This window comes from Pseudophryne corroboree, chromosome 5, assembly GCF_028390025.1.
Source record: "Pseudophryne corroboree isolate aPseCor3 chromosome 5, aPseCor3.hap2, whole genome shotgun sequence".
In the NCBI taxonomy this organism is placed as follows: domain Eukaryota; kingdom Metazoa; phylum Chordata; class Amphibia; order Anura; family Myobatrachidae; genus Pseudophryne; species Pseudophryne corroboree.
Window position 1 is genome coordinate 163,126,076 of NC_086448.1, and position 25,426 is coordinate 163,151,501.

General features: G+C 45.3%; 1 protein-coding gene across 3 annotated transcripts in view; it reads right to left on the reverse strand.

Annotated features, from left to right (window-relative positions):
- Positions 1-25,426, reverse strand: part of WDR86 (WD repeat domain 86) — a 237,680-nt gene that overhangs the window by 134,422 nt on the left and 77,832 nt on the right. For all 3 annotated transcript variants that reach the window (XM_063921844.1, XM_063921845.1, XM_063921846.1), the window contains 2 exons: positions 1,803-1,944; positions 521-941 (listed from right to left, as the gene is read on the reverse strand). In XM_063921844.1, coding sequence (XP_063777914.1) covers positions 521-941; positions 1,803-1,944 — 563 coding nt within the window. The remainder of the gene's footprint in view (positions 1-520; positions 942-1,802; positions 1,945-25,426) is intronic.

Sequence of the window (25,426 nt, forward strand, 5' to 3'; positions counted from 1 at the left end):
TTGCCGCAAAGGAATTAGTATAACATGCGTACAAAAAGGCTGATTTACAATAACCAGTGGCGGATATCCCACTAGGCACTTGAGGCACATGCCTAGGGGTGCCGCGCTTGCTGTGGGCGGAGCAGAGGGGTGGGTGTGGGCGATAATGTTGTGGCTGGGTGTGGCCTGACCCCTAAATCCATCTCTGGCCATAACAGAACATGGTGAGAGAGATAGCCGCAGCCTCTGGTATAGGAACCCTAATTTTCATAGCTATTAAACCTAGTGACACCAGAAGTACTGCAAGCCCCAGTGGTCAGTGTACGCTAGCAGTGTAGCGTTGTCGCTTGCAGCAGTTTTTAGTGGTGTAAGATGCAACTTTTACAAAAAAGGATGATTGCTGTGGCCAAGTCAAAAAGACCCTGGTTCGCCAAGAATAGGCTATTTGGCGCACCTAGAGCTTAGAGAATGAAGACACATCTGTAGTGGCTATACCCAATCATTGAGGTTAAATCAGAAACAGAATTATTGCATATCTTACCTCTAGGCAGATGACAGATCCTTGATGATCTTTGAATACTTTAAGCTGGTCCCCAGTGACCATGTTCCATCTCCTGATAGTGTAGTCCATGCTGCCTGAAAACAGCTCCCTGTTGGGGGCATCCAGAACAATACACAGTATGGCCCCTAAATGCCCCCTTAATGTTTGGTAACAGTAGCCACTGAATGCTTCCCAGATTTTCACTGTGCAGTCTGTACTTCCAGTTACCAGGAATTCCTTCACTTCTTCCCCTTCTATGTCTGTTGGCTGCAGGATATCACTGGATGAAAAATGTGCTAGAACCAGGACACAGTTTCTGTGGCCCTGAAACTCCTGAAGGGGTCTGCTAGAGTCAATGTCCCAGCATCGAGCCGTACGGTCATAAGATCCACTAAATAATAAGTTCCTGGTCACCAGTATCCTGTGGGAGGTATTTGTGGAGAGAAGACATAGTAAGTATTAACATGCAGTTTCTGACATGAAGCCACATTATCGGGTGTCCAGATTATAAACTCTAGAACATATTTCTAATTTATTAACCACTTGCCTAGCATGGTCGCATCAGATGCGACCATGCCTGCAGGTGCTCTATCTGACCTGGTCGCACAGGAAGCAGTCAGTCAGATAGAGAGTGTTAGCAGTAGCAGGGAAGATAAGCTTCCCTCCGCTGCTGCTGTCAGAGGGACCGGAAGGTCCCTCTGCCTCCCTGCACTCTCCCCCTGTGTCTGCCGTGCTGCCGATCAATGCTGATCGGTCAGCACGGCAGGATCCAGCCCTCCAGCGGCTGCAGACAATGGCAGCCGCTGGAGAGAGTAAATGAACCCTCCCAAGCCGCCCCCCAGACCCCCCCTGTATACCTGCAGGCTGTCCCGGCTTTCAAAATGAAAAGCCGCGATGGTTGCGATGTTCCAAATCGATGTTTGGAAAAATAATATTTTAAATATTTTATATATATATATATATATATATATATATATATATATATATACATATATATACATACATACATACATACATACATACACACACACACACACACACACACATATATATATATATATATATATATATATTTGCTTTTTATTTATTGTTTTACTAAAATCATTTGGGATAGGGTTAAATTCATGTTCTTCACCTAATTCACTAATAAAAAAAACCCCGACAATTTCGGAGCGTTTTTTTGTAGAAAAATATGTATGTCCCAAGACTGTATCCCTGTCATGTGTTTGAGTCACAACTTGCAAGCAAGTACAGGAAATAGGCTTGGAGACCCGTTACCCACCTGTTAACAATGGACGTATGCCCTGTGTACACAGCCAGACACTGTCCCGTCGATACCTCCCATTTTCTCACAGTGTGATCAGCGCTGCATGTGAAAGCCGACTCATTCTCCAAGTGACAAAAGGTGATGTAGCTGCCATGTCCTGTGAGCAAATGTTTTCAGACAGAACATTGATCATTGGGGAGAAGAACTTTAAACAACTCAAACTACTATTTTATAGAGCGAGCATTATAAATCATCTTTAAAGTGTCTGGAGGTACAGTCACTTCTAAATGATGCATCCCCAAGTAATTCAGCATTATGTACAACAGAATCACCGGTAAGAATGCATTTACAGCAATAATCTATAAAATATCCTTTTTAATGTGACAGATGCTATATTAACCTTCTGCATATATAATCAGTGAAAGTAACATACAGGTTGAGTCTCCCATATCCAAAGTTTTCCCAAATTTTTTAAATGCAACGGAGATAGCGTGACCTTTGCTTTCTGATATTTCAGCTGCAATGGGTATGGGTGACCGGCGGGCAGGATACTGATGCTGGAATCCCAGTCGCCAGAATGCCGGCAGGGGGGCGAGTGCAACAAAGCCCCTTGCGGGCTCGATGGTTCGCTGCGCTCGCCACAGGTTTTAGTCCCACGAGTGGGAACAGTTCTCTGCCCCTTGCCGGCATTATGACCGCAGGGATCCCGGCCACCGGGATGGTGACGACATCCCCTCCCACGTACACAAACTTTGTTATGAGCACAAATTCTGAAAAATATTGTATAAAATGTAATTTCAAGTTACATGCATAAGGTGTATATGAAACATATATGAATTTTGGGTATATGCATCTGTCCTCATACATCTTTGCTGCAGTCACTCCAAACAGCCCCTCTTGGCACACTAGATCGCATGAGAATCCACCAGCGTCGGGTCTTTTTTGCCGAAAATGCATCTTAGTCACAACGCAATGCAACTAGGACGCACGAGTAGACTGTGCTAATTAATGTGATTATGACACATACAGTATATCTGTGTGTGACTGAGTCTCTGAATCTGTACACGAACAATGAACAAAGTCAACATGGAAAAAGGTCGACATGAGGGGTTTTGGTTTTTTTAGTGTCGTATTTTTCGGAATGTGATCGGGAACCCCAATTAGTGGACAGTGTCCCCTCGCATGGCGAGCAAACTTCGGGCAAGGTGCCTTGCTCCGCTTGGCACAGGTTACTATTCCCAGTTGTAGTCCAAGTGGATCGTAAAGTATGAAAAAGTAAAAAAAAAATGAAAACAAATGTGAAAAATTCATGTCAACCTTTTGTCCATCTCTATTTCTGGTGTTGACCATCTGGTGTCAACCTGGAGTCCGGATACCTTTTCTAATACAAGTTCTGTTCTGCTCCGTATACTGACTTAGTCATACACAATATACTAGTGTCATATATCAAAGTAATCAGCACCGTCTCCTGGTGCATCCTAGTTACACTGCATTGCGACTAAGATGCATTTTTGGCAAAAAAAAGACACTCAACATAAGAGTTGCACGGGACCTGGTAGCTCATTCACATCAGGAATCTCGTGCTGCATGGCGTACTGAGCCTGGATGTATGAGGATGAATCTGCACAAACTTTGGGGTTGTTTCAATTGAACACAAATTGAATAACGCTGGGAAGAAGGTCCCAGTGCTATTCAATTAAGCACGCTGCTCTGTCGGAGAATGGCCATACTCACACCTTACACAAGGTATTTAGGCACAAGAATGGGTATTCTCTGACATAAGTGCCCCGCCTCGATGCTGTTTCCGCTACGTTAGGGCACAAAACAGCATCACTGCACTAGTTTTTTCGGATTTCTGCTCGCACACCCGAAGGGGTACGAGCAGAAATCCACTAGTCGGACTAAACAGAAGGCTGAATTGGAAAGCGCTAGGGACCTCCTTCCTGGTTTTATTCAATTTACGTTCAGCTGAACTGAACCCTTTGTTCATGCACAAAATGATTACAAATATTGTATAAAATTACCTTCAGGCTATGTATATAAGGTGTATATGAAACTTATATGCATTTCGTATTTACACTTGTGTCTTATCCCCAAGATCTCATTATGGTATGCTAATATACCAAAATAGAGAAAAATCCCAAATACTTCTAGTCCCAATCATTTTGGATTTAGGAGACTCAACCTGTACTTCTGCATTTTTTTAGACTGAGATGGAACTAAGATTTTTTTATTCCCCAAGAATAACGTTTTGTAATAATGCACTTCTAGTAAACCTTTAGGCCACACCTCCTTTCTGTCGTATCACGCCACTCAACTAAAAAATATAACTATTGTACAAGGTATGAATGGCACTATGCAGCTGTCATAGTAAATAAGAAAATAAAATTGTGCAGCGATATTATTGAAATTAGACACAGGGGGATGCTTGGCATGCGAAGAGGCCTGCAATCATTTTTTTCACACAACAAAAAGACAATAGCTCAGAGGCAGAGAGGCAAACCTGGTAAACATTATTTATTATTAACACTATAGTTTTTTCACTGGTATGCTGCCCTGGGCTTTCTGGCTTAGAAATGAGGTGTGGTGCCTCTGGACTGGCTGACTCTAGTGTGGCATACCTTTTCACATACTAATTTCTTTAACACTATTTCTCCATTTTAATTACATCTAATTTTTGTATCACTTTTATAGCTTCGGCTTCCTAACACTAATTTAATAACACTATAGTTTTTTCACTGGTATGCTGCTCTATGCTGGTGCTTTGGGGTGGCACACCCTGCACCTAAATATAGCGCTAGGGACCCCAAATATACAGAGACGCCTTGATGCTGCTTTGTGGCTTATTCATACATTTGCGCAAATATATGTAACCGAGATCTCTGAATTCTAATATTGTGTGGGATTTATATCTGGTTACGGTCAGTGCTGGGGGAAACAAAATGCCCTTTTTTTCTTGCCTAGAAATTCCCCTCCCTTTCAACCACCTGAATTATATCACTAATACCACTTTTACACTCGCAGGAAAGTTCATTCCCGGGAATGTGTCCCGGTATATTTGCCGGGACACATTCCCGGGAATGACCCTTTCACATTAGCGGGCTGACCCGGCATATTGCCGGGTCAGTGACGTCACAGCCGAGTCTCCCAGAGGCGGTGCTTGGAGATAATCTTCTCCAAGCACCGCCTCCTCCTATGAAGAGAACGGGTGCCGGGTCGCCTTGACCCGGTATACCCGTTTACACTGGCAGCTTCCCGGGACGGTCCCGGGTTCAACCCTGCTTTTGACCTGGGATGAAATCCCGGGATGCTCGTCCCGGGAAATTGTCCCTGTACCCATTTACACTGAGAAGAATCCCGGGATGATGCGCGTTCACGTGCAATATCCCGGGATTTTTCTGCGAGTGTAAAAGGGGTATAAGCGAATTGTGAATCTGCCACACGATATATGAATATATGCCATGAAGAATTCAGCCTGTTCTGGGGCTCAGAATGTCCCTATCCTGTACTAGACACTAGGGTATGCCATTGGAAGGGAACCATAAAACATTTGCAACTTTGCCTCTATCGCAGCATGCCTTGTGATGGCATATTATTATCACCTGTTAACCATATAAAGGAGTGATGCAGTCAGTTATTGGACAAAAGCATGCGCTGATGGCAAACTTTGTAAAACAGGCAACGAATGGCAAAAGCATCTTCATTGGATCAGAAACATTGATGGCAGCCAACAATCATTTTCCGATGGCCATCCTTACTAGAAAGGTCTATATAATCAATTGGCCAATGAGTATGCCTGACTTCTGTTTCAGATTGCCTGCTGAGAACTAAGAAACACTTCCACTAACATTTCATAAACAGGCTGTAAATAACTGACCTTCCTTTAAAACATCTGTAATCATAAACAATCAGAACAGTCCAGGTCCAATCAGAACAGTCCATCTATTCTGTAGGGCTAAAAATATTACTGCGGCAGTGGTGAATTTCCCAATAGACATGCGAGGCACGTGCCTAGGGGCAGCACCTGTTTGGGGACAGCACTTGGATGCTTGTGTTTGTAACATCAGCCCAAAAAGTTCCAGTAACTGCAAAATAATTTCCACTGTACTGTATCATATGCCATCTTGAATGGAGTGTAAACGGGTAGGACGTGTACATACTGCCCCTGTAAGGTGTCCTTCTTAGTAAATATGGATACATAATAAAAAATAAAAAATGTCAGTTATTGGCTTTTTGTTATTAATCTATTAAATTGGCTATCATCAAATGAGCGCTTATAACTAATCAATAAAAATACAATTAGGCAGATGGGGGCGGCTATAACTGATGTGCCTAGGGGCGCCCTCACCCCTAAATCCACCCCTGTACTGAAGGACAGTTATTAAAATAAGAATTTACTTACCGATAATTCTATTTCTCATAGTCCGTAGTGGATGCTGGGGACTCCGAAAGGACCATGGGGAATAGCGGCTCCGCAGGAGACTGGGCACAAAAGTAAAAAGCTTTAGGACTACCTGGTGTGCACTGGCTCCTCCACCCATGACCCTCCTCCAAGCCTCAGTTAGGATACTGTGCCCGGACGAGCGTACACAATAAGGAAGGATTTTGAATCCCGGGTAAGACTCATACCAGCCACACCAATCACACCGTACAACTTGTGATCTGAACCCAGTTAACAGCATGATAACAGAAGGAGCCTCTGAAAAGATGGCTCACAACAACAATAACCCGATTTTGTAACAATAACTATGTACAAGTAATGCAGACAATCCGCACTTGGGATGGGCGCCCAGCATCCACTACGGACTATGAGAAATAGAATTATCGGTAAGTAAATTCTTATTTTCTCTAACGTCCTAGTGGATGCTGGGGACTCCGAAAGGACCATGGGGATTATACCAAAGCTCCCAAACGGGCGGGAGAGTGCGGATGACTCTGCAGCACCGAATGAGAGAACTCCAGGTCCTCCTCAGCCAGGGTATCAAATTTGTAGAATTTAGCAAACGTGTTTGCCCCTGACCAAGTAGCTGCTCGGCAAAGTTGTAAAGCCGAGACCCCTCGGGCAGCCGCCCAAGATGAGCCCACTTTCCGTGTGGAATGGGCTTTTACAGATTTTGGCTGTGGCAGGCCTGCCACAGAATGTGCAAGCTGAATTGTACTACAAATCCAACGAGCAATCGTCTGCTTAGAAGCAGGAGCACCCAGCTTGTTGGGTGCATACAGGATAAACAGCGAATCAGATTTTCTGACTCCAGCCGTCCTGGAAACATACATTTTCAGGGCCCTGACTACGTCCAGCAACTTGGAATCCTCCAAGTCCCTAGTAGCCGCAGGCACCACAATAGGCTGGTTCAAGTGAAAAGCTGAAACCACCTTAGGGAGAATTTGAGGACGAGTCCTCAATTCTGCCCTGTCCGTATGAAAAATTAGGTAAGGGCTTTTATAGGATAAAGCCGCCAATTCTGAGACACGCCTGGCTGAAGCCAGGGCTAACAGCATTACCACTTTCCATGTGAGATATTTTAAGTCCACAGTGGTGAGTGGTTCAAACCAATGTGATTTTAGGAATCCCAAAACTACATTGAGATCCCAAGGTGCCACTGGAGGCACAAAAGGAGGCTGTATATGCAGTACTCCCTTGACAAACGTCTGAACTTCAGGAACAGAAGCCAGTTCTTTTTGGAAGAATATTGACAGGGCCGAAATTTGAACCTTAATGGACCCTAATTTGAGGCCCATAGACAGTCCTGTTTGCAGGAAATGCAGGAAACGACCCAGTTGAAATTCCTCTGTAGGGGCCTTCCTGGCCTCGCACCACGCAACATATTTACGCCAAATACAGTGATAATGTTGTACGGTTACATCCTTCCTGGCTTTGATCAGGGTAGGGATGACTTCATCCGGAATGCCTTTTTCCTTCAGGATTCGGCGTTCAACCGCCATGCCGTCAAACGCAGCCGCGGTAAGTCTTGGAACAGACATGGTCCCTGCTGGAGCAGGTCCTTTCTTAGAGGTAGAGGCCACGGGTCTTCCGTGAGCATCTCTTGAATTTCCGGGTACCAAGTCCTTCTTGGCCAATCCGGAGCCACGAGTATAGTCTTTACTCCTCTCCTTCTTATGATTCTCAGTACTTTTGGTATGAGAGGAAGAGGAGGGAACACATACACTGACTGGTACACCCACGGTGTTACCAGAGCGTCCACAGCTATTGCCTGAGGGTCCCTTGACCTGGCGCAATATCTGTCCAGTTTTTTGTTGAGGCGGGACGCCATCATGTCCACCTTTGGTTTTTCCCAACGGTTCACAATCATGTGGAAGACTTCTGGGTGAAGTCCCCACTCCCCCGGGTGAAGATCGTGTCTGCTGAGGAAGTCTGCTTCCCAGTTGTCCACTCCCGGAATGAACACTGCTGACAGTGCTATCACATGATTCTCCGCCCAGCGAAGAATCCTTGCCACTTCCATCATTGCCCTCCTGCTTCTTGTGCCGCCCTGTCTGTTTACGTGGGCGACTGCCGTGATGTTGTCCGACTGGATCAACACCGGCTGACCCTGAAGCAGAGGTCTTGCCTGACTTAGGGCATTGTAAATGGCCCTTAGTTCCAGGATATTTATGTGAAGTGACGTTTCCATGCTTGACCACAAGCCCTGGAAATTTCTTCCCTGTGTGACTGCTCCCCAGCCTCTCAGGCTGGCATCCGTGGTCACCAGGACCCAATCCTGAATGCCGAATCTGCGGCCCTCTAGGAGATGAGCACTCTGTAACCACCACAGGAGAGACACCCTTGTCCTTGGAGACAGGGTTATCCGCTGATGCATTTGAAGATGCGATCCGGACCATTTGTCCAGCAGATCCCACTGAAAAGTTCTTGCGTGGAATCTGCCGAATGGAATCGCTTCGTAAGAAGCCACCATCTTTCCCAGGACCCTTGTGCATTGATGTACTGACACTTGGCCTGGTCTTAGGAGGTTCCTGACTAGGTCGGATAACTCCTTGGCTTTCTCCTCCGGGAGAAACACCTTTTTCTGTACTGTGTCCAGAATCATCCCTAGGAACAGCAGACGTGTCGTCGGAATCAGCTGCGATTTTGGAATATTTAGAATCCATCCGTGCTGTCGTAGTACTACTTGAGATAGTGCTACTCCGACCTCTAACTGTTCTCTGGACCTTGCCCTTATCAGGAGATCGTCCAAGTAAGGGATAATTAAGACGCCTTTTCTTCGAAGAAGAATCATCATTTCGGCCATTACCTTGGTAAAGACCCGGGGTGCCGTGGACAATCCAAACGGCAGCGTCTGAAACTGATAGTGACAGTTCTGTACCACAAACCTGAGGTACCCTTGGTGAGAAGGGCAAATTGGGACATGGAGGTAAGCATCCTTGATGTCCAGAGACACCATATAGTCCCCTTCTTCCAGGTTCGCTATCACTGCTCTGAGTGACTCCATCTTGAACTTGAACCTTTTTATGTAAGTGTTCAAGGATTTCAGATTTAAAATGGGTCTCACCGAGCCGTCCGGCTTCGGTACCACAAACAGCGTGGAATAATACCCCTTTCCCTGTTGTAGGAGGGGTACCTTGATTATCACCTGCTGGGAATACAGCTTGTGAATGGCTTCCAATACCGCCTCCCTGTCGGGGGGAGACGTTGGTAAAGCAGACTTCAGGAACCGGCGAGGGGGAGACGTCTCGAATTCCAATTTGTACCCCTGAGATACTACCTGCAGGATCCAGGGGTCCACTTGCGAGTGAGCCCACTGCGCGCTGAAATTCTTGAGACGGGCCCCCACCGTGCCTGAGTCCGCTTGTAAGGCCCCAGCGTCATGCTGAGGACTTGGCAGAAGCGGGGGAGGGCTTCTGTTCGTGGGAAGAGGCTGTCTGCTGCAGTATTTTTCCCCTTCCTCTGCCCCGGGGCAGATATGAGTGGCCTTTTGCCCGCTTGCCCTTATGGGGACGAAAGGACTGAGCCTGAAAAGACGGTATCTTTTTCTGCTGCGAGGTGACTTGGGGTAAAAAGGTGGATTTTCCAGCCGTTGCCGTGGCCACCAGGTCCGATAGACCGACCCCAAATAACTCCTCCCCTTTATACGGCAATACTTCCATATGCCGTTTGGAATCCGCATCCCCTGACCACTGTCGTGTCCATAATCCTCTTCTGGCAGAAAAGGACATCGCACTTACTCTTGATGCCAGAGTGCAAATATCCCTCTGTGCATCTCGCATATATAGAAATGCATCCTTTAAATGCTCTAGTCAATAATATATTGTCCCTGTCCAGGGTATCAATATTTTCAGTCAGAGAATCCGACCAAGCCACCCCAGCACTGCACATCCAGGCTGAGGCGATTGCTGGTCGCAGTATAATACCAGTATGTGTGTATATACTTTTAAGGATATTTTCCAGCTTCCTATCAGCTGGTTCCTTGAGGGCGGCCGTATCTGGGGACGGTAACGCCACTTGTTTTGATAAGCGTGTGAGCGCCTTATCTACGCTAGGGGGTGTTTCCCAACGCGCCCTAACCTCTGGCGGGAAAGGGTATAATGCCAATAACTTTTTAGAAATTAGCAGTTTTTTATCGGGGGAAACCCACGCTTCATCACACACCTCATTTAATTCATCTGATTCGGGAAAAACTACGGGTAGTTTTTTCACACCCCACATAATACCCTTTTTTGTGGTACTTGTAGTATCAGAAATGTTCAAAACCTCCTTCATTGCCGTGATCATGTAACGTGTGGCCCTACTGGAAAATACGTTTGTTTCCTCACCGTCGACACTGGAGTCAGTGTCCGTGTCTGGGTCTGTGTCGACCACCTGAGGTAACAGGCACTTTAGAGCCCCTGACGGTGTTTGAGACGCCTGTACAGGTATTAACTGATTTGCCGGCTGTCTCATGTCGTCAACAGTCTTTTGTAAAGTGCTGACACTATCACGTAATTCTTTCCATAAGACCATCCAGTCAGGTGTCGACTCCCTAGGGGGTGACATCACTAACACAGGCAATTGCTCCGCCTCCACACCATTTTCCTCCTCATACATGTCGACACAACGTACCGACACACAGCACACACACAGGGAATGCTCTGATAGAGGACAGGACCCCACTAGCCTTTTGGGGAGACAGAGGGAGAGTTTGCCAGCACACACCAGAGCGCTATATATATACAGGGATAACCTTATATAAGTGTTTTTCCCTAATATAGCTGCTGTATATATTTATATGCCAATTTAGTGCCCCCCCCTCTCTTGTTTTACCCTGTTTCTGTAGTGCAGGACTGCAGGGGAGAGTCAGGGAGCCTTCCTCCAACGGAGCTGTGAGGAAAAAATGGCGCCAGTGTGCTGAGGAGATAGGCTCCGCCCCTTTTCGGCAGCCTTTCTCCCGCTTTTTTATGTAAAAATTGGCAGGGGTTAAATACATCCATATAGCCCAGGAGCTATATGTGATGTATTTTTTGCCAAAAAAGGTGTTTTTATTGCGTCTCAGGGCGCCCCCCCCCAGCGCCCTGCACCCTCAGTGACCGGAGTGTGAAGTGTGCTGAGAGCAATGGCGCACAGCTGCAGTGCTGTGCGCTACCTTATTGAAGACAGGACGTCTTCTGCCGCCGATTTTCCGGACCTCTTCCGTCTTCTGGCTCTGTAAGGGGGACGGCGGCGCGGCTCTGGGACCCATCCATGGCTGGGCTTGTGATCGTCCCTCTGGAGCTAATGTCCAGTAGCCTAAGAAGCCCAATCCACTCTGCACGCAGGTGAGTTCGCTTCTTCTCCCCTTAGTCCCTCGGTGCAGTGAGCCTGTTGCCAGCAGGTCTCACTGAAAATAAAAAACCTACTTTAAACTTTTACACTAAGCAGCTCAGGAGAGCCCCTTAGCCTGCACCCGTCTCGTTCGGGCACAAAAATCTAACTGAGGCTTGGAGGAGGGTCATGGGGGGAGGAGCCAGTGCACACCAGGTAGTCCTAAAGCGTTTTACTTTTGTGCCCAGTCTCCTGCGGAGCCGCTATTCCCCATGGTCCTTTCGGAGTCCCCAGCATCCACTAGGACGTTAGAGAAAAATCTATCAATCCAAATGTAGACAATAGTAGCAGCAGTGCACCAAAATGAGACTTCAGGCTGAAATCCTATCACAGGTAGTTCATTCAACTATCTTGTAGTAACCAAAACAATTCCTTTATCTAGGCAAACTCTTGTGAAGTGCATTTGCTTCTGCGGTACTAGGTGATGTGAACTGCAAGGGAGTTTTGCCTGCGTTTCTAGCATTTAACAGAACTCACATTCCTCCCGATGATTTGTCAGCAGAAAAGATTCTCAGTGGTGAGCAGAATGGATTCTTTTGTGCCTTAGTAGTATGAAATAAGCTATATATACACACACACACACACACACACACACACACACACACACAAACGTTTTCCTCAGGTTTATAACATTTCTAAAGAGGACTGAATCTAGGGGCATGCCACATAATACACTGAGCGGAATTATAGACTATAGCATTAACTAAACAACATTCATACCTAAACTCACAGTGACCACTTCACCCCTGGCAAGCCTCGGTTACTGTCTTGCCAGTGGTGCTGTATATTTTAAGATTTCTGGATTACTCCTGCCTGTAATTTGCTACACGCAGAGGCATTGCCATACAGCCAATATAAACGATTACAGTTTATAAATATAAATATTAATGGTCCACTTCCATATAATGTGTCTATGAGTAATTGTATGGTTTCCTATTACTTGTCCAAAAGAAAGGGAATGTATTTGTAAAGAGGCTTTTGTTTAACAAGTACTTAGACAACATCATTTGTGTTAAAAGCTGTTGAACAGCTGTAAAAATTTATTCACAGAACTACAAACATTGGGGGTAATTCCAAGGGGGAGGCAGATTTAACATGTGCAGAAAGAGTTAGATTTGGGTGGGTTATTTTATTTCTGTGCAGGGTAAATACTGGCTGCCTTATTTTTACACTGCAAATTAGATTGCAGATTGAACACACCACACCCAAATCTAACTCTCTCTGCACATGTTAAATCTGCCTCCCCTGCAGTGCACATGGGCCCTCATTCCGAGTTGTTCGCAGCAGTTCATCGCATCGCAAACGGCAAAAATTCGCAAACTGCGCATGCACGAAAGCAGAAGTGCGCAAAGGGAGCGATACGACGCTTGTGCAAAATTACTAACTGAAAATCTGCTCGTACTACACCACCGAAAACAGGGCGTGACGGAGGCGTGACAGAGGCTCGGCTTCGCTATCTAACGAAATGGGCGTGAAAGTGGGCGGCTAGTGTGGGAGTATGCATCCAGCAGTAGGCGTGTTTTTTGCAGAAATGCGTAGCCGATGGTAAAATGTACACAACAAATGTTCGCTATCTTGTCGCAGCCGAGGAGTAAGTCTGCAGCTACTCCGCACTTGCGAAGTACTGTTACAAGTGTGTCTGCCTTAATTAGCAATTAATTTGCCAATGAATTCACCTGTTGACCAATTACTTGGCAAACACTGCTCTGACAAAATACTACAAACAGCAATTGTCTGGCCACATAACATTTTTATTGTTAGCACCTATAAATCTGACACACTCCCAAATAATGCACTGTTTTTTTAATGTTCAAAAAAAACTTTGATGTTAAATGCATGTTTTAATTATTTGTTTAATACTATCAAATGTAATCAAGTGTGAATAAACCAACTTCTAAACTACATCAGCTAAATCTTCTCGACATAGACATATTCCTTTGGGGTGGTCTTCAGTATGCCGGTGGTCGGGCTCCCGGCGACCAGCATACCGGCGCCGGGAGCCCGACAGCCGGCATACCGACACTTATTCTCCCTCGTGGGGGTCCACGACCCCCCCTGGAGTGAGAATAAAATAGTGTGGCGTGCGTAGCGCGCCACCGTGCCCGTAGCGTGGCGAGTGCAGCGAGCCCGCAAGGGGCTCATTTGCGCTCGCCACACTGTCGGTAAGCCGGTGGTCGGGCTCCCGGCGCCAGTATGCTGGTCGCCGGGAGCTCGACCGCCGGCATATCGTAGTGAACCCATTCCTTTGTACATACCAAATAACATGAACAACATAATGCAGCCTACACTTAATGTTACTTAATACAATTTTATTTTAATTTGGTGGGAATATGTGTCCATATCTAATATTATGCCATGTTGCCCCTAGTAACCCAAGGTCCTATTTTTTTATTTTAATTATATGCCCAGTTAAGTGTTGTGCACGGCATACATGTTTTAAATTTCAATATGCAATGTTTGTATGAATAGTCTTATTGTTCCCTTGTTCCACAAATGTCTATATGTCATGTTAAAGTTTACAGGGCACAGTTTTCCATAGTGCATAACCTTTAAGAAAACACAAACTATTTTGTAATCAATATTTTTTTACTTCAAAAAATAAATTAAATCAGAAACACAACATGGCTGCAAATGAGCATCACATACAAAGATGGACATAGCAACAAGCAGATGCCAGTGCCAAAATTCACATAGCAGAACCCAGTACTATGGTAACACCATCTTCTGACAAAATATGATGTTTAATCTTTACTAAGTATATGTTGTGAACCCCCAGCCAGACGAAACTTTTAGGGGAACTGAGGTCGATTCTGGAACCAACACACAAACACAACCATACACGGCACGCTAGGAAGAGGAAGATGGTTCAGGTGTAGACGAAAATAACTCACAGGCTACAATTTAAATAAACACAAATATACCCTTTCACTTTGAGGGAGTTGTACATTCTGGCCACACAAGCCAAAAAAAAAAAAAAAAAACATCGAGGCAACATGTAAAACATGGGTGCTGACCATCTGGAGAGACATCACTTTCTCTTCTTTTTACCCACCTGATGTAGTTCTTCACGGCTCGGTCTGCGAAGCGACCTTCGAGGGTCCTGCCCAGTGGGATGTTCTTCCTGGGCAGAGGGAGGGAAGGGAGCAGATGTGGCTGGCTCTCTGCCACTGTGGGCAAGGGAGACAGCGATGTCCTGGAGCCCTTGCAGAATGGAATTTGCAATTTGTTGGAAGGAGGAGGCGAGTTGCTCTTGGCCCTGCCTGATTTCTGCCAGACCTTGGCAGAGTTGAGCTACACCTTGCTCCACACTGGTTCTGTGCTCAGTGAGCCGGACAGGTATCTGGCTTACCTCCCGAATCATCCTGTCTTGAAAAGCATTCAGGCTCTCACCATACCTTGCAATTTGAGACAGGATGTCCGGGATAGCAAAGGGTTGGGTGGGGGGGCCAGTTGGAATCTGGACGGATGGAATTTGTGGTCCCACAGTGCCAGAGACACTAGGTCCCCCCACCTCAGCCTCAGCCACATAACCCTCCTCGGACTCTACCTGCTCAACCACCTGAGCTGTGTTATGTTCAAAGCAAATAGAAGAATGAGTGGAAAAAAGAGTAGAAAAAAAACAACATGAGACTTTTTGAACCACTAAATTAGTTGTTTAGGAATATGTGTGTAAACTTACCTGGCAAGTCATGTGCATTCAGTATTTCAGGCAGGTCCGTGTCCATATGAGACACCCCAACCCCCTCCTCGTAACTCACACAGTCCATCGCCATCTCCTCAAGATCTGTGTACTCCACAGTGGCAGCTGGACCTCCCCCTGTTGCCCTCGAGGCATTCCACTCCGCAGACCTCTTGCCCTTCAGGCGGGATTTGAAGTCGGCCCAACTACATATGTGATGAAAAATAGGGGCAAGGTACAGAAAATTAACGTTATGGTAAGAACTTACCGTTGATAACGTGATTTCTCTTATGTCCACAGGTATCCACAGGATAACATTGGGATATTGTCGAGCGACAGCGAAAATGGCACCAACACGGTCACGAGCTTTCTGGCCTCCCAGGATGCATTGAGGCCTCCACTATATAGTCCCGCCCACTGACTCAGTCAGATCAGTTCTTTCCACAGCGATTATAGGCAGGAACATTAGGTAGAGACCTGTACAGGCGATAAGAACACACATGCACACCCTTCCATACAAGAAGGAAGAGGTTTTTAGTGTTTGTCTAGATCCTCAAATCAGATGCGTCCGGGTGGGATCCCTGTGGACATAAGAGAAATCACGTTATCAACGGTAAGTTCTTACCATAACGTTAATTTCTCTGGCTGGGTCCACAGGATTATCCACAGGATAACATTGGGATTCCCAAAGCCATTTTAGTGGTGGGGACGCTCCTGATTGCACAGGAGGACCTTTCGCCCGAAGTCTGCGTCATGAGAGGCAAAAGTATCCAAGGCATAATGTCTGATGAATGTGTTTATGGAAGACCATGTGGCTGCCTTACATATCTGTTCTGCTGATGCACCCTGTTGTGCTGCCCAAGAAGGACCTACCTTACGTGTATAGTGTGCAGAGACATTAGCCGGAATAGGGAGATCTGTATGAGAATAAGCTTCAGATATTACCATTCGGAGCCATCTCGCCAGCGTCTGTTTACTAGCAGGCCAACCTCTCCTATGGAATCCGTAGAGGATGAAGAGGGAATCTGTTTTCCTGATGGCACTAGTACGATCTATGTAGATTTTTAAAGACCGGACCACGTCCAGTGACGCTTCTCCCGCAGATAGTCCCGATACCTGAAAAGCTGGGACTACAATCTCTTCATTCAGGTGAAACTTTGACACCACCTTTGGAAGATAACTAGATCTTGTTCTGAGAACTGCTCTGTCTGGAAAAAAACTTAGGAAAGGAGACTTACATGATAATGCTCCTAAATCTGACACTCTTCTGGCTGACGCCATTGCCAGTAAAAAAAGAACTTTAACCGTTAACCACTTAAGATCTGCTCTCTCAAGTGGTTCAAACAAAGGACCCTGGAGAAATTTAAGAACTAAATTCAAATCCCAGGGAGCTGCAGGAGGAACAAATGGAGGTTGAATATGTACTACTCCTTGGAAAAAAGTACGTACATCCTGTAGGTCAGCAATCTTCTGCTGAAACCATACAGTCAACGCTGAGACTTGCACCCTCAAGGAAGCAACCTTCAACCCCTTATCCAATCCTGCCTGCAGAAAATCCAAAATTCTAGCTACTTTAAAGGCTCTTGGATTGTAATTTTTTCCAGAACACCAATGAATATAGGCTTGCCATATTCTATGATATACACGGGCCGAAGAAGGCTTTCTTGCTCTAAGCATGGTTTGGATTACTTGCTTTGAAAATCCTTTAGCCTCTAAGATAGAGGTTTCAACAGCCACGCCGTCAAAGACAGGCGATCCAGATGACTGTGACAACAAGGACCCTGCATTAACAGATCTGGACGTTGAGGGAGCAGTATCGGTGCTTCCACGGACATTCTCCACAGATCTGTGTACCAATGCCTTCTTGGCCAAGCTGGAGCTATTAGAATGATTGCTCCTTTTGCCTGTTTTATCTTTCTCACTACTCTGGGTAACAGAGATATTGGAGGGAACAGATATGCCAGCTGAAACCTCCATTCTACTGACAGTGCGTCTACCAGGACTGCTCCTGGGTCCCTTGTTCTTGATCCGTACCTCGGAACTTTGTTGTTTAGACGAGACGCCATAAGGTCTATCTCCGGTAGACCCCATCTGTTCCCAGTGTCTGAAACACTTCTGGGTGTAGTGCCCATTCGGTTTCCTGAATGGTGTGCCGACTGAGAAAATCCGCTTCCCAATTTAGTACACCCGGGACAAATACTGCTGACAATGCTGGGAGATGGAGTTCTGCCCACTTTAGAATGGGAGTTACTTCCTCCATCAGACTCTTGCTGTGAGTCCCTCCTTGATGATTTAGGTATGCTACTGCCGTCGCATTGTCTGAGCGGATCTGGACTGGTCTTCCTTGTAGATGGCCCTAGTTCAGGCAAAGGACAAAGTAAATGGCTCTTATTTCTAACAGATTTATCGGCAGGCGACTTTCCCTTGCGGTCCATTTTCCCTGGAACCATAGGCTTCCGAGTACCGCCCCCCAACCTTGCAGGCTGGCATCTGTCGTCAGGACTTGCCACTCTTTTATCCAAAAGGGTCTCCCCTTGTTTAAATGGTCTGTCTGTAGCCACCATGCTAGAGACCTTTTTACATTTACTGGAATCTTTATCATCTGCTTCTTTATTGTTTGATGATTTCCGTTCCATTTTGTCAAAATGAGATGCTGCAATGGTCTGGAGTGGAATTGCGCATATTCCACCATGTCGAACGTTGATACCATCAGACCCAACAGTCGCATTGCTGCATGGACTGACATTGTCTGGGCTTGCAACGCTTTCTGAGCCATGACCTGCACTTTGACTATTTTCTTCTCTGGTAAGAGAACTCTCTGTAGGTCTGAATCCAATATGGCTCCCAAATGAACCATCCGCTGTGATGGATTCAGGGACGACTTCTCCCAATTTATGAGCCACCCGTGTCTCTGTAAACAAACGATCGTCTGTTGGAGATGGCTCAACAGTAAATCTTGCGACTGTGCTAAGATTAATAGGTCGTCTAGGTATGGGAATATCCTTATCCCTTGTTTGCGCAGACAAGCTGCCATAACCACCATGATCTTGGTAAACACCCTGGGTGCTGTAGCTAGCCCGAAGGGCAGAGCTTGGAACTGGAAGTGTTCCTTGAGGATGGCAAACCTGAGGTAACACTGATGTGATAGTGCTATAGGCACATGTAGGTAAGCATCCCGCACATCCAGAGATACCATATAGTCTCCCGGTTCCATAGCCAACATTATGGAGCGTAACGTCTCCATGTGGAACTTCGGGATCCATATGTAATTGTTCAACATCTTCAGATTTAGAATTGGTCGATATGACCCATTTGGTTTCTGGATTAGAAACAGATTGGAGTAATACCCCTGTCCCTTTTGTGATGGAGGTACTGGGACAATCACACCTCACTGCAGTAATTTTTGGACTGCTTCTTGCAGGGCATTGGCCTTCGACTCTATACGAGACGGGCTGGTGCAAAAAAATCTTTGAGGAGGCTGCCTCCTGAATGGGAACCCATACCCCTGAGATACTACCTTCTGCACCCAGGCATCTGTTGTTGACTGTTGCCATGTGTGTGCAAATTGCAGGAGTCGGCCCCCAACCCTGGAATCCTCCAGGCGGAAGCCCGTCTCTTCAGGCTGAGGGCTTTTGTTCAGGTTTGGAAGCTGGCTTTTTGCTAGCCCACTGCTTCTTACCCCTGGATTTAAACTGGGGTTGTTTAGGCTCCTCTTTACCTTTCGCTTTGCTTTGCCAGCGAAATGAGCGAAATTTTAAACCCTTGGACTTAGGGTTGTAGGTAGCCGGAAATCTGACCTTCTTCGATTCAGCCTCTGACTCTAGGATATCCGATAAAGGTTTTCCAAATAATATATTACCCATGAAAGGCAATGCTTCCAATTCTTTCTTGGACTCCGCATCTGCCTTCCAGGTCCGTAGCCAGACTGCTCTGCGAGCGACTACTGCCAGGGCTGAAGCTTTAGAAGCAACAGTGCCTACATCAATGGCTGCTTCTTCTAAATACTGGGCAGATTGTCTTAAACGGCAAAGACGATCCTCTTGCTCCCTAGTAGGAGAGGGGATGTCATTCTCTAGTTCCTCTATCCATTCGCCCATTGCCTTTGCTACCCAGGCCGAAGCCATAGCAGGTCTTACCACTGCACCCATAAGAGAAAAAATATTTTTCAATAGGCTCTCTACCCTCCTGTCTGTGACATCATTCAAAGAGGTAGATGACAGTGGCAAAGCAGATTTGTGCACGAGTCGCAGAACATGTGCATCTACTTTTGGAGGAACTTCTCTCTTCGAACAATCTCCAGCAGGAAATGGATAATAAGAATCCCATCTCCTAGGAATCTTATACTTTTTACCGGGCGCTGCCCAAGACTCATCCATCATTTCCGTCAACTCCTCTGACGCTGGAAATTCAGCTTTCACTGACTTTGTTCGTTTGAATACAGGTGCTTTTGCTTTTAACGCTGTCTTGGCTGGTTCTTCCAGAGAAAGCACAGCCTTTACTGCATTAATGAGTTCAGCTACATCATCTGAACTAAAGCTCTGCGACTGATCATCATACGGAGTTGAATCTATTGTTTCCGCATCATCATCCGATGTATCCTCTTGTGTAGTCTGCCATACAGACGTATCTGTCCTAGTCTTACCTGCCCCTTGGTTGCTTGTAGAGGCTACTGGAACCAAACCATAGGAAGGGAGCTGCATGTATGGGTTAATAGTGTAACCTAACCCCTGAGGTGGTGCTACTGGAGCTAACCTGTCCGCTATTGAAGACAGAGTCTTTGTGAACATATTCCATGGTGGCTCTACTGGAGGTTGAACTAACTCCTGTTTTTTACTTCGCTGAAAAGCGAAACAGTTTGCACACAAACCCTCATAAGTGACCAATTGAATCATATCAATTACCCCTGACTTACAAGATAAGCATGTTAGGGCTGTAGGAGTGCTTGACAAATTCTCCTCATCACTTTTGCCGCTCACAGAAATTTTTTCTGATATTGACTACACAATTTTGTGACTGAACCACACCCTATAATCAGTATATAGAGGTGAAATCAATCTGACCACAGTGCACCTGATTTGAGGGTCAGAACAGGACTGACATTACACAGAAAAGTCAGCACACATACTAGCAGTCAGTCACATGTTAAAGCATTAGACATTGTCATATGAGAATACAACCTCCATAATAACTTATACATAAGTAGGAAATTTGTACTTCTGTTTAACTGGTTCTTTTTCAACATAACATGCAGAAAACACAGTAATATACAGGTCTCATATGCAATAGGTACTAAAAATTAACAGTGCACACTAAGAAGTAGAAGGAATTTTTAGTACTGTATACCCTGCCTCCAGGGAGCGGGATACAGGGAGACTCACCACACTTCCATATCCAAGCAAAGACGCTCGAAAGACGCTGAGTGGATTCAGACGCTACTGGTGTACACTGCCGCTCTTGGTAACTGATAACGGACACGGATGCTCACCAACGGACACGGACGCTGAGCGACTCCACGTGCATGCAGACACTAAAGGCCTGCGACTCGGTCTGGGCGGGTTTATATCCAGTGTACACAACCGCAGCGTCTAAGCTGCGACCGAGTACCCTCGTGGTAGCGTCTGAGCCGGAAGTGAGGTCATTCAGTTCATGAAACGAGAGACCCGCGGGAACTGGCCATGAACTCGGAGGAGGGACGGCCAGGAGAGCGTCTGAAACCCCCTGTTGACTTAAACTCCCAGGATCGCGGCCTCACCTAGTCCTGGCGCCTATGATCCCCGGAGCGTAGCGCTGTCACACTCGAGATGTTCGGCGCATCAACACGCTGTTTGTAGTCTCCACCAAATCAGCGTAGCTGTGTCCTGACCCCTCTAGTAAGAGGAAGTCCATATACTCACTGTCTCCCCATGCTCCGGCCACAGCCTGGTAACGTCTGCTGGACCTGCTAGAACATCCGACACAGACGCCCGTCGAGACAGCACTGTACCGCGAAGGTAAGCGTTGTTGCGACCCGGTGGGGAGTTGTTGGAGCGACTCTTTCTAATACACGTTTAAGACGCTGTTAAGAGAAGTCGCTCAGACAAAAACAGTAAGTCTATAAAAATAAAGTAATGAAAACTTGAGGCTGCTTTCACAGCAGCCCTGTGACCATGCGGCTTCCTGCCGCACCAAGCAAAAAACTGATCTGACTGAGTCAGTGGGCGGGACTATATAGTGGAGGCCCCAATGCATCCTGGGAGGCCAGAAAGCTCGTGACCGTGTTGGTGCCATTTTCGCTGTCGCTCGACAATATCCCAATGTTATCCTGTGGATAATCCTGTGGACCCAGCCAGAGAAAGTTATGAATACCTGCTTTAATTGATAGTACACATGTTATGTATTTGGTTGCTATAGGCAACATCACATCTAGCTAAGTTTTAATAATACTTGGCTCAGACAATGGTGTGTCAATATACACTTACCGTCTTCTAACTTCCTGTGATGTGCGGACTATTGAGCCGACTTCATTAACAGAATCAGTGATGTCCCTCCAGATTCGCTCTTTGGATGCAGCACCCATGTTTTTGGGGCCTCGATTAATTTTTTACATGGCCTGTGTGACCAAAACACATAACTCCCTCTTAGTGAAGGCGGGCTGTCTTTTATGTAGCCTGTGAGCTATCGTCCTGTCCCTCCTCATCATCTTCCTCTTCAGTAGCTGCTTGTGTACTTTGTGTTTGAGATGGTAGTCCGGAATCTCCCTCAGTTTCCCCAGTATCTATGTCTGGCAGGGGATTCACTCCTAACTCCTGGGTATCAGAAGATGGAGTTTGTACAGTACTGGGTCCTGCTATTTGTAAATCCGAACTTACAGCTTCCAGCATCTGCCTCCGCAGCGCTAGGCGCCTATGTGTCAAAGCGGACATCTGCTGCTGCACCTGGTCCAACTCTGCTGCCATCTGCTCACGAGTAGCCATGTTGCTGGTGGCATGTGTGTTTGCACAGGTGTCAAGCGATTTATAGCTGCGTGTGGTTTCCAGTGCGGTAATTTGCACAGGTGTCAATTATGCTAATACTTCCAGTAATTGTACAGCCTATTTAAAATCCTGGATTGCAGCCTGTGTGAGTGGGTGTATGATGCCAAATGCTGTTTGGACGTGTTTCATGCAAGGTGGACGTGTTTCCTCACACATTTCTGAGTGAGGTTTTTTTGCAGTATATTGCATAAAAATGTGCGTTTGTTTGCTTGCAAATGTTTTATGGTTGTGTTGCGGAGTGCTTATTTTCTGCTAATTTGTTTATTTTATTATAAATAAATTAGGATATTAACAAACCAAGTATGTATGGGTGTGCAATGGTCCTTTGTAGTGTTTTAAACAGGGTATTTGTAGTTCGGTGGTTAATGTTTTTGCCTATAAATTTAAGATCATGTACTATCTAATAGTTTTGTTACCTGTAATTTACAGTGTGTCCGTTCTATTGTTGAGAGTGGATATTTTATTTCTTATAGCCCATTTCTCTCTCTTGCAAAACGAAGATGGAGGCTGCGCTAAAATGATATATGTTGACAATACTGATATAATGAATACTTGAAAATGTATTAATAATTAATACACTAAAATAAGGTGATTACACCTTAATGCACCAATAATAAGTTAAAAATTACAGTTAGTACAACTGATAAAATAAGGGTTACCCAATCTGCCAGGAATATTAGGATAGCTTTCAATCTAGGAAGTCCGTTCCAGGTTATTTCCCCCAATACTATAGTCCAGCAAAAGCAATTAGGAGGTTAGCAAATAGTCCAGTGTTAGAACTTTACCGCTAGAGGGTATGTTGCTCCTGATGTTTAAGTGGTGAGCTCCTAATGCATTACGGTGAGCAAAGTTCATCGGTTCAGCAAGTGGAAAAATCCTCCAAATCAGAGTAGTTTTCTGGGTTTCCGTGGGGGATGGTTCGGTCTCCAAGTAAAATCCTGGCGTGGGTCCCTATACACCTGATGCGTTTCGCTGCGGTCAAATAGCAGCTATCTATTGAAAGCTATCCTAATATTCCTGGCTGATTGGGTAACCCTTATTTTATCAGTTGTACTAACTGTAGTTTTTATCTTATTATTGGTGCATACATTAAGGTGTAATCACCTTATTTTAGTGTATTAATTATTAATACATTTTCAAGTATTCATTATATCAGTATTGTCAACACATATCATTTTAGCGCAGCCTCCATCTTCGTTTTGCATTTGTTTATCTGTGTGGGAGTGACTTCCTGTATTTATCTGAGGCTGCTGCTCGACATAGCATCTCAAACCTTAAGCGCCCGAGTACCTTTGGGTAACCATTCTTTTGCATTTCTCTCTCTTGTAGGTGTCTCTTTTGTTGTTTATTTTCAAAACTTTATTTAGTGCCAAAGTAGGCCTCATTTGCTTTCTTTTTTCTACAAAAGTTGAATCTTTATTTATTGAGCAGGTAAGTTGCCTGTCCCTGGGTGTCATGGTGTGCGTTTGTTGCAAGTGTGTATCTGATTTCTTATAGCCCATTTCTCTCTCTTGTAGGTGTCTCTTTTCTTGTTTATTTTCAAAACTTTATTTAGTGCCAAAGTAGGCCTCATTTGCTTTCTTTTTTCTACAAAAGTTGAATCTTTGTTTATTGAGCAGGTAAGTTGCCTGTCCCTGGGTGTCATGGTGTGTGTTTGTTGGAAGTGTGTATCTGATTTCTTATAGCCCATTTCTCTCTATTGTAGGTGTCTCTTTTCTTGTTTGTTTACAAAGCATTTACTTTTGACAAAGTAGGCCAGATTTTTGCTCTATTTGCTACAAAAGGAGCACCTTTATTTTCGGTTTATTTTTTTTTTAGGATATTAATGTATTTTTTTTAATGTTTTTTTTTTTCAAATAATACATACTTAGTATTTTTTTAATATATTATTGCAGTAATTATATGGGTATGTTTTAAATCTCAAAAAGTTTGTGATTTGTGATGTTAACCTATGTTGGAGGTAATTAGCTTTTTTTTTTTTTTTTTTAATGTGTTTTGGACCCGTATTTTCATCTTGAAGATATGGAGTACGCTCCTGCAGTAAGTGAACACCCATACACTTTGAATTATATTTTGGTTGACAATGTGTGTTGTTAATTGTTTGGGGTTTTTAATGATTCTTACCTTCATTTTAAGTTGGTGATGTCCATTCATGTGGCAGCTGAAGCCCTCCCACCACAACCCACGGAACCACTCCCACCCTAACCGCCGCAAGCCCTCCAACCCCAACCGGCTCCTCGTCCTCCAAGGCAACGGAGGCGTGCTAGGCCACCAATTTTCCGTACCCGTGTCCTCCTTTTTGGGATGCCTGATGATGTAGTGTTGCGCAGATACAGACTGCCACCTCCTAGACACTCTCTCCATAATAGAGAGTGATCTAGAACAATCCATTAGGTATCCTACAGCAATACCAGCATTGACACAATTCCTTGCTGTGTTACATTTTGTGGCCACTGGTTCGTATCAGCATGTGGTAGGAGATCTGGTTGGCATGTCGCAGGGCCAGTTCAGTAAGGTCCTGCGGTGTGTCAGCCATGCTTTCATAAAGAGAGTAAAACAATTTATAGCAATGCCTTTGGATGTTGGTGCCCTGGATGTGGTGAAGCGGCAATTTCAGGAAGGTGGTAGTCGCTTCCCACACGTTATTGGGGTTGTGGATGGAACACATGTAGCAATTGTTGCACCAAGACATAATGAGGAAATTGATAGAAACAGGAAACTGTTTCATTCTCTGAATGTAATGGTTGTTTGTGGGCCATCCCTCCAAATCCTGTCCCTGAATGCTAAGTTCCCTGGGAACTCCCATGATGCACATGTCATTAGACAATCAGGGATATGGCAGAGATTAAGAACGATGGAAGGCCAAGACATGTGGCTATTGGGTGAGTGTAGTATTTTTTATGATTTGATCAGTCATATTTTTGCTATTACATTATGTTTTTTTAATTTTTACTTTTTCTATTTTCATCTTATCCAACAGGAGACTCTGGATATCCTTGCACCCCCCCTGGCTCATGACTCCTTACAGTAAACCCAGGCCAGGACCACAGACGGAATTTAACTCTGCGCTTACTGCCACTAGACAGCTGGTGGAGCGCACGATTGGTGTCCTTAAAGGGCATTTTCGTGTGCTCCACCGCACTGGTGGCGACAT